Source organism: Oryctolagus cuniculus, chromosome 20, assembly GCF_964237555.1.
Source record: "Oryctolagus cuniculus chromosome 20, mOryCun1.1, whole genome shotgun sequence".
NCBI lineage: Eukaryota > Metazoa > Chordata > Mammalia > Lagomorpha > Leporidae > Oryctolagus > Oryctolagus cuniculus.
Genome location: NC_091451.1, coordinates 40,849,318 through 40,863,118, shown reverse-complemented (window position 1 = coordinate 40,863,118; position 13,801 = coordinate 40,849,318). Strand labels below are relative to the sequence as shown.

Sequence of the window (13,801 nt, the reverse complement as noted above, 5' to 3'; positions counted from 1 at the left end):
GCACAGCACCGGCCAAAGGGGCCATTTGGGGAGTGAACCAAAGGAAGGAAAACCTTTCTCTGGCTCTCTTTATCACTGTCTATAACTCTACCTGTCAAAAAAAAAAAAAAAAAAGTGTTTAATAAAACAGAAAAAACAAAGTATTTATTACTCTGAACTTTACCAAGCCACCAAATATATCTGAAAGACAAAACTAAAATCAGAAATGCCGAGATGTTAAGATAGTCTCAGTTCTTAATGGCAATCTCAAATTTAGTATGAGGGTCAGATCCTTAACAACATGTACATCCAAGTTTGTAAAAGCTTGAAGAATGTATTACTGAAATAAACCAGAATCCTGACTTTGCTAGAAGGACAAACAACGTTAATGAGGTGTACACACTAAATGACTGTCAAGGAGACAGAAAGGAGGTCTATGCAGATGGCTAACACAGTAGAGACATCACATACCAGCACTGTTTCCCAAAGTTAACATCTGTCCTTTGCATACCAACTCATACAAAGCTCAGACCACTGATAAATCCCTGCCTACTAGTATTGGGTATTTTGAACAAACTGTGTCTCATGCTATTAACAGTCAACTCCCCAAAAACCATTACCCAACAGAAAATGTTTTATGATTCCTATAAGGTCAAAACTGAAGGCTTAACTTGCTAGATGAACATTAGAAGCCATCAGACACACTATAGTCACTTACTCAGTGTAAGTATACATAATTTGCTGTCTAAGGGTCTTTAGCACAGAAAAAGATATGGACAGAAAAAAAAAACAATGGATCTCTCTACAGTATCTCAATGCATATTAAATATTAATTCCTAGCAGAACTAATATAATCTCTTTTACAGGTGCTTAGTATATAATGACAGTACCTTAGAGGAAAGCACATACCCAAGATAATGTGTCTGTGCATTAAGAAATTATTCTAAGAACAGCTAATTGGCCCACCAAAACGCATTCAGTGAATATCCCACATTTTTTTTTAAAGGCAGAGTTAAAAAGAGAGAGAGAGAAAGATAGAGACCAGTGTTTGTCTTCCACCCGCTGGTTCACTTCCCCAAATGGCAGCAATGGGCTGGTCAAGCAGAAGCTAGAAACCAGGATCTTCAGGGCATCCCACGTGGATGCAGGGGTCCAAGCACTTGGGGCATCTTCCACTGCTTTCCCAGGCACATTATTAGCAAGGAGCTAGATGGAAGTGAAGCAGCCAGGTCTCGAGCAGGACCCGAAAGCAGGACCTGCATGCGATAAAGGCACCGCAGGCGGAGGCTTTACCCGCTGTGCCACAACACTGGCCCTTCCTACATTCTTTAAAATGTATTTCTGGGACTGACTTGTGGGGCAGTGGGTTAAGCTCCAAGCTGCAGCCTGCAAGGCCAGCATCCCATATCTGAGTGCCAGTCTGAATTCCGACCGCTGTGCTTCCAATCCAGCTCCCTGCTAATATTCCTGGGAAGGCAGCAGAGGATGGCCCAATTGGTGTGGCCCCCTACCATCCAAGAAGGAAGGCCTAGATGAAACTGCAGGCTCCTGGCTTCTGCCTCGTCCAGCCCTGGCTGTTGGGGCCATTTGGGGAGAGAATCAGAGGATTAAGATGTCTCTCTCCTTGTCTCTCCCTTTGTCTGGCAGATAAATGAAAAAATAAATAAATCTTTTTTAAAAAAAAAAAAATGTATTCAGGTGAATGAACTAGCCAGTATTTGGGAAACAGCAGCACAAGGTCAAACATAGATGATGTAATAATTTATGCTCAAGAAGAATAAAGCATGATGAAGGCCAAGGTCAAACTTTGGGACTGCAGGGTTCATCACGCAGCGAAAGGGTGTTATTCAGTTACTACAATGGCCAGGCTTCTTTTTTTTCTTCCCTTCCTAGGGGTATTTCAACTGCTCCCTTGCCTCTCTCTACTGATCAGTGGGGAGAAGTTAGAAAAAGGAGAGTGTGGGGGCCAGAGCTGTGGCGCAGGGGATTAAGGCCCCGGCCTGCAGCACTGGCAATCCATATGAGCACCAGTTCAAGTCCCGGCTGCTCCAGTTCTGATGCAGTTCTCTGCTATGGCCTGGGAAAGCAGAAGATGGCCCAAGTCCTTGGGCCCCTGCACCCATGTGGGAGACCCAAAAGAAGGCCCTGGTTCCTGGCTTTGGATTGAAATGGCTCAGCTCCTGTTGTTGTGCCATCTGGGGAGTAAACCAGAGGATGGAAGACCTCTCTCTCTCTCTCTCTAACTCTTTCAAATAAATAAAATAAATATTTTAAAAAAAGAAAAAAAGAAAAGAAAATCTAGGAAAAAAATCACCTACTCCTGCATCAATTTGAAAATGAAGGAAAAGCAGAGAACTGAAAAAGTATAAATATGTGTCATAAAAATGGTCAAAAATGTATTAAATCATATTATGTATATTACCTGTAGAAAATGCAATTTAAATGTTTCTGATTACCAAAATAACAGAAACATTATTCTTGAACCACCCAAAAACGATGAAAATTGCCATTAAATATAAGAAGCCAATTTCTAGAAAAGACAGAATATACACTGAAGACAATCCTGTTATAGAAAAGGAAGATACCCAACAAAATCTCAACATATTTTTCATTATGAAATACACTTCCACTTTTTTCTCAAATTTCCACAAATGTCAATGCTACACATTTCTGCAGGCCTACAACCCAAAGACTTGAAAGTAGTGGCCACAAGCTAGGTAAGTGGCAAATCTGCACATGATTTTAACTAAGTCAACAAAGTCACCAAAAACACATACTAAGGCCTCGTTTCTAGAGTATATTAGTTGCTACAGTATATTAAACACTCTATATATTACAACTACATAGTGCATACGTGTTTATGTTACCAGTAAATAATGGAAGATTTAAATGCTCTATGTACAAAAAAAATTGAGTTTAAAAAAAATCCTACTCAGTGGCTGGCATCATAGTACGGCGGGTTGAGCCACCACCTGCTCCATTTCTGATCCAGCTCCCTGCTAATGTGCCTGGTAAAGCAGGCGAACCAGGTGCTTGACAGGAGCCCTGGATGGTCTCCTGGCTTCAGCCTGGCCCAGCCCCAGCCACTGCAGCCATTTGGGGAGTGAACCAGCAGATGGAAGATCTGTCTCTCCTAACTCTGCCTTTCAAATAAATAAATAATCTTAAAAAAAGAAATTAACTCTACTCTACATGTGAACAAACTCAACAGAGTCCACAGGAGATAGTACAGCCAGGAAGGAAAACAAAACATGGGATCTAGAGCTGATTTAAGCTCCATCCGACAGTTCAGCAACTTGAACACCTTAGTCAAGGAACTACGTTGAGTCTCAATTTAACCAACTTTAAGAGGAACCAACGCCTCCTGCAATGCTGCTGCCTTGTAAATCTTAAACTGAGATTGTACAATTGTTTAAAAACTGCTAGACAATTAGAACACCTAACATAAAGACACACACACACAAATAAGAGCTAACAATCCAAATGGTCTTACTTCGTCTCACCAGAAGCTTTTATAAACTTGCCTAGACGCAACCACATGTGCAACTGCAATGTTAACTTGGAGCTGACTTAGTTATGAAGGAATGGAATGTTCTGATGAACAAGAAGATGCTAAAGTTATGTTATCAAGCAAGAAGACATTTGTCTTGGGGTGTGGGAATCCAGGAATAGGAACTAAATATGCCTATAACTTAGCCAACCTGTGTCTTCCCTCCCAACTTCTGTCAAAAAAAGCATGAATACAAAACATACTCCAGGTCTAACACCACATTCCAAAACCAGAAATATTTACTGAGCGGCAAGCAATTCACTTAAAAAAAAATTCTCTGTATATTAAAATCTGAGAATCGGGGCCAGCACTATGGTGTAGTGGGCAAGCTCCATGTGGGTGCCAGTTCCAGTCCAGGCTGCTTCACTTCTGACCCAGCTCCTTGATATAGCCTGGGAAAGCAGAAGATGGCCCAAGTCCTTGGGCCTCTGCACCCACATGGGAACACCCAGAGGAAGCTGCTGGCTCCTGGCTTTGGATCAGCACAGCTCCAGCCATTCCAGCCAACTGGGGAGTGAACCAGCAGATGCAAGATCTCTCTCTCTCTTTCTCTCTCTGCCTCTCCTCCTCTCTCTCTCTAACTCTGACTTTCAAATAAATAATAATAATACATTAAAAAATAAATAAAATCTGAGAATCAAAATCTGGTTTGATGTCACCTCCTAAAGGTGATCTAACACACTGCTTTTCAGTAACAACAAACAAAACCCACCTCAAGAGTGGGCATGTGTGTCCTTTCCCTCCAGCCTGTGTTCAAAAACCCACCACGAGCTACTTGAGCTATTTGCGTCACTGCTGCAAAAGTCCATTCACCCTGGCAACAGACAGACGGCAGCAGTTCACAAACTTTTTGGTCTCAGAAGCCCTTATCAACTCTTGAAAATTTATTGAGCACACCAAAAAAAATGTATTTACATGGATTATGGCTGCCAATATTTATTGCATTGAATATTATAACAGAAATTTTGAAGCATTTATTCATTTAAGTAACAAGAAACTCATTATATGTTAACTTCAAAAAATTTAGTAAAAAAATCACCGTTTTGCAATTTTGCACAGCTTTTTAAATCAGGCTAAAACAATGATGGCCTCTCTGCTCCTACATTCAATCTGTTGCAAAACAAAATTGCTCTGGTTAAAACATATGAAAATAACCTGGTATCATATCAACACTAAAGTTAGAAAAGAGTGTATTTTATAGCCTTTCTCAAATAATTATGGACGGACAGCTTTGACATTACACCAAAGCTGCACAAGTTTAATGCAAGGGCCAGCACTGTGGCGTAGTGGGCTAAAGCCTCCACTTACAGCACCAGCATCCCAAATGGGTGCCAGTTCATGTCCCGGCTGCGTCTCCTTTTATCCAGTTCTCTGCTTCTGGCAGAAGATGGCTCAAGAACTTGGGCTCTGGCACCCACGTGGGAGACCCAGAAGCAGCTCCTGGCTTCGGATCAGCTCAGGTGTGGCCACTTGGGAGTGAGCCAGTGGATGGAAGACCCTTCTGTAAATCTACCTCTCAAATACATAAATAATATCTTAGAAAAAAAGTTACAACTTAAAACCTTAAACTATAATGCATTAAAATCTTGTGTACCTTGTGTATTTTGAATGCACTTTTCACCTGCATATTTTATTACATCAAGATTCATCATTTGGAACATACAGGTTCACTGAATTATGTGCACCTTTTGAACACATTACACAGTATCAGAAAACCATATTCATTAATATAATCATCGATCTCCATCAGAAATATCTTAAAGTAGTAGAAAGCTGTCAGATTCACAGTGGCAGAAATAAGCTTTCCAAAATTCTAGTTTTTACTTGAAAACTTGCTTTTAAAACTGTGTTTTTTTTTAGCCGGCGCCGTGGCTCAATAGGCTAATCCTCCACCTTGCGGCGCCGGCAAACCGGGTTCTAGTCCCGGTTGGGGCGCCGGATTCTGTCCCGGTTGCCCCTCTTCCAGGCCAGCTCTCTGCTATGGCCAGGGAGTGCAGTGGAGGATGGCCCAGGTGCTTGGGCCCTGCACCCCATGGGAGACCAGGAAAAGCACCTGGCTCCTGGCTCCTGCCAGGATCAGCGCGGTGCGCCGGCTGCAGCGGCGGCCATTGGAGGGTGAACCAGCGGCAAAGGAAGACCTTTCTCTCTGTCTCTCTCTCTCACTGTCCACTCTGCCTGTCAAAAAAAAAAAAAAAAAAAAAAAAAAAAAAAAAAAACTGTGTTTTTTTTTTATTTAAAAGGTAGTGTGACCAAGCAAGAATATGAGTGAGAAGCGAATTTTCCAACTGCTGCATCACTCCCTAAAACCCCAACAGCTAGGCCTGGGCCAGGACAAAGCCGGGAGTCCAGAACTCAATCTGGGTTTTCCGTGCGTGGCAAGAACCCAAGTACTTGAGCCATCATGTGCTGCCTCCCAGTGTAAGCATTAGCAAGAATGCTGGGTGAAAAGCAGAGTAGCAGGGACTTGAACCAGGTAATCCCTTGTGAGACGCAGGTATCCCCAAGTGGTAGCTTATCCCACTGCACTATAACACCTGCCCTGAAAACTTGAGTTTTTCACTGGCTGCAAATATTAGCAGTTACTTTCTTTAAACTGACAGGCTCACTTCATTCTCAAGTAAATGTCTGAACCCTCAAGTACAAATACTTATAGTTCATCACTACGGTTTGGATATTAATTTGTATGCTGACTATCCCTCAAAGGCCCATGTCTTAAAGGTTTGGTCCCCAAAATCTTACGCTGATGGTTCTAATTGTGGCATCTGGAGGTTAGAGTGGAGCCTCCATGATGAAATCCTTCTTGCTCGACAAGAGACCACACAGACAAGCTCCGGTGTCCATGTTTCTAGGTGACGCGCTGCACCGCCTACGCGCTGTGTTTCTGTGTGATGCACTGCAACACCTGGGCCCTGCCATCAACAAGACCGCCGCCAGGAGCTGCTGGTCCTTCAACTGTGATTCTCCAAAACCATGCGCTCAAACAAAACTTCTCCTTTAATACAGTTAGGCTGCCTCCAGTATTTTATGATTTAAAAAAACAAATTCTATTATTTTTTTTTTTTTTTATTTTTGACAGGCAGAGTGGACAGTGAGAGAGAGAGACAGAGAGAAAGGTCTTCCTTTGCCGTTGGTTCACCCTCCAATGGCCGCCGCTGCAGCCGGCGCACCGCGCTGATCCGATGGCAGGAGCCAGGAGCCAGGTGCTTCTCCTGGTCTCCCATGGGGTGCAGGGCCCAAGCACCTGGGCCATCCTCCACTGCACTCCCTGGCCATAGCAGAGAGCTGGCCTGGAAGAGGGGCAACCGGGACAGAATCCGGCGCCCTGACCGGGACTAGAACCCGGTGTGCCGGCGCCGCAAGGTGGAGGATTAGCCTATTGAGCCACGGCGCCGGCCCTAAAAAAACAAATTCTTTTAGATGCAAATGAAAAAAGCACCATTTTAGCTATCCAAATGCTCTTCTCAAAATAATTCTATTTTCCACTATCACAGCATATTAAAAAGACAAACCCTGCAGTGTTGTGGCACACAGGATTAAGGCATCGCGTATCAGAGTGCCAGTCCCAGCTATTCCAGTTCCAGCCAACTCCCTGCTAATGCACCTGGGAAGGCAGAAGGCAGCCCAAGTAACTGGGCCCCTGCTACCCGTATAGTAGAGTTCCTGGCTTGTGGCTTGGCCTGGTCCAGACCTAGCTGTAGCAGCCATTTGGGGAGTGAACCAGTTAACAAAAGATCTGTGTGTGTGTGTGTGTGTGTGTCTGCCTTTCAAATAAATAAATAAACCTTTAAAAACAAGACAAAGAAGGATCAAGATTTAATAAAATTATTTTCTAATGCTTTACCAAGGCTTTGTCTTTAAAACTGTATACTGAGCCAGCACTACAGCACAGTGGGATAAGCTGCCACCTGCAGGTCCAGCATCCATATGGATGCCGGTTCAAGTTCTGACTGCTCCACTTCCAATCCAGCTCTCTGGTATGGCCTGAGAAAGCAGTAGAAGATGGCCCAAGTCCTTAGGCCTCTGCACTCATGTGGGAGACCCAGAAGAAGTAAATATAAATAGTAAATATATCTATTTAAAAAAAAATAAAATTAGGTAATGAGGCCAGCGCTGTAGCACAGTGGGTTAAAGTCCTGGCCTGCAGCACCAGCATCCCATATGGGCACTGGTTTGAGTCCTGGCTGCTCCACTTCCCATCCAGCTCCCTGGTAATGTACTCAGGAGACCCAGAAGAAACTCCTGGCTTCAGATCCGCTCAGCTTCAGCAGTTGTGGCCATTTGGGGAGTGAACTAACAGATGGAAAATCTCTCTCTGTGTAACTTTGTCTTTCAAATAAATAAAATAAATATTAAAAAAAAAAAAAACCCAGGTGAATACTTACCTATTAGGTTTGGACAAAATATGGCCACTTGATCGCAACGTTTTGTAATGACCTAACTGTAATGGTTTTTATTTAATCTACTCTTAAGGAAACTGTATTCCTAGTTCCGACATATCTGTTCTGGTCAGATCCTCACTTGCATCAGCTGAGTTCTAGCACCCCTATAATAAAAGACACAGAGGAGGGGTGGGCCTTGTGCTGCAGCAGGCCTCTGTCCTCTAGGCTGGGGCACACAGGTCCCACACCTGGGCCAGCTTGCGTCCCAGCTACCCCACTTCCCAGCCAGCTCCCCGCCACCAAGGTGGGAGACGCAGACTGAGCTCTAGGCTCCTGGCTTCTGCCCAGGCCAAGCCCGGCTGCTGGAGGCACTTAGAAAGCGAACCAGCAGATGGAAGATCTCTCCCACCGTCCATCACTCTGCCTTTCAAGTAGATGAGAAAGACTTAAAAAAAAGAAAGAAAGGCATTAAGAGAAGTCAGCATCCATGACCTAGCATTCATGCACATTCACAGGAAGCTGTTGAAGTGACTGGGAAGTAACTGATTCAGCCCCCTCTGATATCCACCTATGGTCCACACCCCAGTCCTGCACGTCCACCTACACCAATGGCAGCACGGGCTTACAGAAGTAAGCACAATACAGCTAGGAAGTCACAACTCAACACATCAGAGAAACAAAATCAAAGACAGTGCAATTCCAGAACATGAAAAACCAAGTAAATTAATGAGAAAGAAAGCTATTTTCATCAACTAGGAAATCTCTGATCTATTTACTAGAGAAGAACTACAGTATACTTAGCTAAAATGAAAGGAATAGCTAATGAAAAACTGGCCAGAGTTCAAATTTCAAGAAACACAGTGTAAAGGAACTATCTATGTACAAATTGGCCATCCTGACTCTTCCATTTTTTCATTTGAACAAAGACATGTGAAGAAATTAAGGTCTTTAATGCATATTATACCTTCCTTTCTCGAAGAATGGAGGCAAAAGGAGGAACAGAGGAACTTTTAGGTCCTAAAAATAAGACACGAATTACCTATGGTATTTCTTCAGTTGAGACTTTTCTTTAAGGTGTACATTTCCTATCACTTTCAATACTGACATTATTATCAGAAGTCGTCTCTAAAAACAGCAATAAAATATGAGCTAACACAACGTGACCACAACACCGCTGCAACATGTACTGAAAATGTCCCAAAATTCTTGTTCAAACTAAGTTATCCTAGCCCTCTTTTCAACATTCCACGGGAGATGACTCACTTAGAAGCGCCTTGCGAATCCTACGACTTCAGGTCCACACGCTGCAGTGAAGCCTAACCACCGTTCCCGTCGCAGAAACCCCGACGCGGCAGCCCTGGGACAGCAGCAGCTGAGGGGGCTGGCGTCTGAGGAGCGCCCTCAAGCAGCCTTTCAAACTGCAAAGCGCACCGGCCGGCTCGAGGGTCTGCACCAGTCAGGCTCTCACCTGTTAGCAGACACACACGTGGACACAGACAAATCGCGAAACCACGAGTGCGCGATCTGCGGAAGCCTTCAAAAAGACACTCAATCTGAGCGCTGCACGAGATGCTGGGACCCTGAAACCCGCATCTTGGGGTCACCTGGAGCGCAACTTTGAGTCTAAACTGCATACCTGCCCAGCGCCACAAAGGGGCGGCGCGGCCGGCCCCCGCGTCCACGGGGCACTCGCGAGGCCTCTCTGCTCCAAGATCTAAGAGTTCCACCGGCTGGGCCCCCCGGGAAAAGCCAGCCTCGCCCCGATCTAACAGCGGGCGCCCCAGCTGCACCTCACTCGGAGCAGGAGGGCAGGGAGAGAAAACTTTCCCAACAGCCTCCCCAGGGGCAGAGGCCCTAAGACGCAGGCCTGGTGGGATCCGGAGGCAGGACGGGCCGGCTTCAGGGCTTCGGCCAGAAACCCAAAACAAAAGGCCGGAGGAGGGAGCGGCAGGCGAGCCGGCTCCCCCCCGGACGCCGGCACGCGGGAGCACCGCCGCGCACACGCGTGTCGGGGGCGGGCCTGGCGGCGCGGGAGGCCGGCGGCGGCCGTGCGGGCCCGGGCAGCGGGCCTGTAACTCGCGGACACGCCGAGCGGGCCAGGGGAACTCGGGCGCACGCTCTGCACAGCCTGAAGACGGGAGCACAGGGGCCAGGCGGAGGCGGACCCGAACCCGGTGCAGACCCTGAGAGCTGGGCCGCCCGGTCCCCGCCGCCGGGCATTGTTTTGTTTGGGTCCCCCCCCCATCCCAAACCCCCGGCCCCGGCGGAGAAGCGGGAGTGATCGGGCCAGGGGCGCCTCCGGCTCTCCCGGAAGGGGGAGGCCCCCGGCCCGACGGCTGCAGACCCAGCCGGGCACGAGCGAGGGGCCCGAGGAGCGAGCGAGCCGGGAAGTGCGGCGGCGAGCGGCCGAGCTCACAGGAAGGGCCTCGGTCCCGCCCGCCTTCCCACGGGGCCGGCGTCCGGCTCGCGCGCCACCCGCTTCCCGCTCCCCCGACGCCCCCGAGGCCCAGCCGGCGTGCGAGAGAAAACAGAACACAAATCACTTACAACGGCATCGTCTCCTGCGCCGGCACCGCCCAGTCACTTCCCCCCCGCAACCGCCGCCGCTGCCGCCCTGGGCATGATCCACTGAGGCGGGAGGGAGGGGGGGCCTGCCTCAGCCCTGGGTCCAACCCCACTCCCGCACCCGCTCCCGCCGCTTTAAGCGCTTCTCCTCCTTCCCCTTCGTCCTAACATGGCGCCCGAGCGCTACCACAGCAACGTTCTAGAACCGCTGACGCCGCCACGCACGCCGGCGCGCGCCTGCGCAGCAGCCCGACCCGGCGCCGCGAGGCCTCACGGGAAGTGTAGTTCGCGGGATCGGCGGCAGCCCCGGGATGCCTGGCGGGTCCCTCTCGCTTTCCGGGCGGCGGGTGCGGGGTGGTGGGTGGGTGGGCGCGATCGGGCAGGCCCTGGGCGGCGGGCGGCAGGAGACGGCTCGGGGGAGGTTCCGCCTTCGTCTCTGCCCGCGGTTGCAGCGGCCGCTCGGCTCCCGAGGGCGTCTCCGGGGCGGCGCGTCCCGGAGGCTGAGGCGCTCGCCGTGCACCTTGCGCGGCCCGGGTTCGCACAAGTTCCTCGGGCCGCTTTTCTAGTTTCCGGCTCGGTAGGAGGGACGCCTACCTGAAGGGTGTGGCGACTGTCCCGTGACGGGGCGCGAGCGAGCCCGGCTCCGAGGCGCGAAAAACGTTAGCACAACGCCCGGCTGCCCGGGCGCGCCGAGCCCGAGCTTTTGTCGGGTTCGTCCGCTCCCGCATCCCGGGGGCCTGCACCAGGGTGGGCCTGGGGGGCCAGGGGGTCTGGAACGCGAGCTAATTCTGCCCTGTGACAGTCGGGGCGGCGGCGGCCCGGGGGGCTCTCGGCAGGGCCGTGCGAGTCATAGCTTCCCCGGGCTGTGGCCCCAGCCCCGCGGTAAAGAGTCGGAGAGCGAGCCTGGGGCCGCGCCTCGGACGCCCCCTCCTCTCGGAATCAGAACGCGCCCCGAGTTCTAAGTGCGGCGCGGAAGGCCGTGGGGGCGGGGGCCGGACGAAGGCGGGGAAGCCGCCCGCGGGGCCGGGGCCGGGGCTCGGGGGTCGCGCCGGGGCTTTCCCGAGTTCAAGGGCGCGGGGCGAAGCGCGAGCGTGTGCGCAGCCCCGAGGTGAGAGCCGTGGCCGCCGGTGGCCACCCAGCCTGGAAATGAGGCGAGTCCAACACCTGGCCGGAGGAAAAGGAACTCAGAGAAAAATAAAGCCCCCATAGGGCCGCGAGCGTCAGACGGGCTGTGGGCGCGGGACACGCGGAGTCCCGAGCTCCTCGCACCAAAAAAGCACGAAATCTGTAAATTCTGTGTGGAAATCCTGCTTCTGTTACGCATCAAAGAAAGCGTATTAATAAAATAATTTCACCCGCTTTTCATCTTTCTACATGAAGCTGTAGTATACAGCATCGTTTCTATTCGCGCCAAGATCCGGAAGACTCCGGTGTGACGCCCCGGTGGTCCCCTTGGTCCCTGATCCTTTTGCCGCCGAGGCTCCTGGGACCCTGGAAACAAGGGCATCTTCAGAAGGTTGCAGCAAACCTGGGATTCAGAGAAATCGATATCGCATCGAGTGTGGAATTTTTTTTTAAATTTTTATCTGAGAGGCAGAGAGACCGAAAGAGCACTCCCAACTGCTGGTTCATTCCCTCCATGTCTGCAACAGTCAGGGCTGGGCCAGGCTGAACTCCACTCCACCTGGGTCTCCCACGTGCTTGGCAGCGATTCAAGGACTTCAGCCAGCGCGTGCATCAGCAAGAAACTGATATGGGAAGTGGAGCTGAGGCTCAAGCCCAGGCTCTCCAATATGGGGTGTGGTTTCCCAAGCAGTATCTTTTTTTTTTTTTTTTTTTTTTTTTGACAGGCAGAGTGGACAGTGAGAGAGAGAGAGACAGAGAGAAAGGTCTTCCTTTGCCATTGGTTCACCCTCCAATGGCCGCCACGGCTGGCACGCTGCAGTGCACCGTGCTGATCCGATGGCAGGAGCCAGGTACTTATCCTGATCTCCCATGGGGGCAGGGACAACACCCATCCCATTTACTCATGGGGACTGGCGCTGTGGTGTAGCAGGTAAAGCTGCCGCCTGTAGCGTCGGCATCCCATGTGGGCTTGGGTTTGAGCCTCGGCTGCTCCACTTCCGAACCAGCTCCCTGCTAATGTGTCTGGAAAAGCAGTGGAAGATGGCCCAAGCTCTTAGGCCCCTGCACACACGTAGGAGACCAGGAGGAGGATCCTGGCTGTTGGCTTCAGAGTGGCCCAGCTTCAACCCTTGTGGCCATTTGGAGAGCAAAGTAGCTGATGGAAGACCTTTCTCTCTCTCTCTCTCTCTCTCTCTCTCTCTCCCCCCCCCACCTCCTTCTTTCTCTAATTCTGCCTTTCAAATAATTAAATAAATCTTTAGAGAGACAGAGAAAGCCATTTTTACATGACATTTTCAAAAGAAAACTTATAAAGATTTGCACTGATGATGAAATTTACAAATTAAAGAATGATGATTTCCCAGTCCATGCCTGTGTCGGGCATGTGAGAAGGCAGTGATGAAGAGATGGACAGTGAAGCTCCAAGCTTTCAGTCTCTAGTTTCTCCATCCCTTCTTTATCTCTGCCCTCCATAGGGTGAGACAGCTGGACGGCATAGTGAGGAGCATTTATATGATACACAGAATTCTGGGTGGCATCATGCTACTTGCTGAAAGCACTTAAAAGGAACTACAGTGTATTTGCAGATGCGGTCAAGGTAGACTTCATGTAAGAGGTGGCTTGAGATGTGTCCTGTTAGAAAGTTAAGGTTTAGGCCAGCGCCGCGGCTCACCAGGCTAATCCTCTGCCTTGTGGCGCCGGCACACGGGTTCTAGTCCCGGTCGGGGCGCCGGATTCTGTTCCGGTTGCCCCTCTTCCAGGCCAGCTCTCTGCTGTGGCCCAGGAGTGCAGTGGAGGATGGCCCAAGTGCTTGGGCCCTGCACCCCATGGGAGACCAGGAGAAGCACCTGGCTCCTGCCATCGGATCAGCACAGTGCACCGGCCGCGGCGGCCATTGGAGAGTGAACCAATGGCAAAGGAAGACCTTTCTCTCTGTCTCTCTCTCCAACTGTCCACTCTGCCTGTAAAAAAAAAAAAAAAAAAGTTAGGGTTTAGTAAATGGACAGGTCAAGGGCATATCAGGTACAGGTGATTTTTTTTAAATGTGCCAATAATTTAAAGTTTATGCTGAGAGAGGGAGACTCTGGAAGTGAGGAGACCACAAGATAAAACCATGGTGGGGAGTGGTGGAAATAGTCGTGGGTGAGGCAGAAGATAAGAGGCCTGCATTCAACAGCTGGTCATTGGACGGGGGTGGGGGGCT

The 13,801-nt window shown here is 49.6% G+C and overlaps 1 protein-coding gene across 13 annotated transcripts in view; it reads right to left on the bottom strand.

Annotated features, from left to right (window-relative positions):
* Positions 1 to 11,331, bottom strand: part of PAPOLA (poly(A) polymerase alpha) — a 66,098-nt gene extending 54,767 nt beyond the window's left edge. For 5 of the 13 annotated variants that reach the window (XM_051835926.2, XM_070065622.1, XM_070065624.1 and 2 more), the window contains exon 1: positions 10,456 to 10,698. In XM_051835926.2, the coding sequence (XP_051691886.1) occupies positions 10,456 to 10,463 (8 nt within the window). In that variant the 5' untranslated portion in view covers positions 10,464 to 10,698. Of the gene's footprint in view, positions 1 to 9,171; positions 9,377 to 10,455; positions 10,699 to 11,067 lie in introns of those variants that run through there. The other 8 variants (XM_051835924.2, XM_051835927.2, XM_051835923.2 and 5 more) reach the window with 5 other exon arrangements.
* Between the last annotated feature and the right edge of the window lie 2,470 nt (positions 11,332 to 13,801).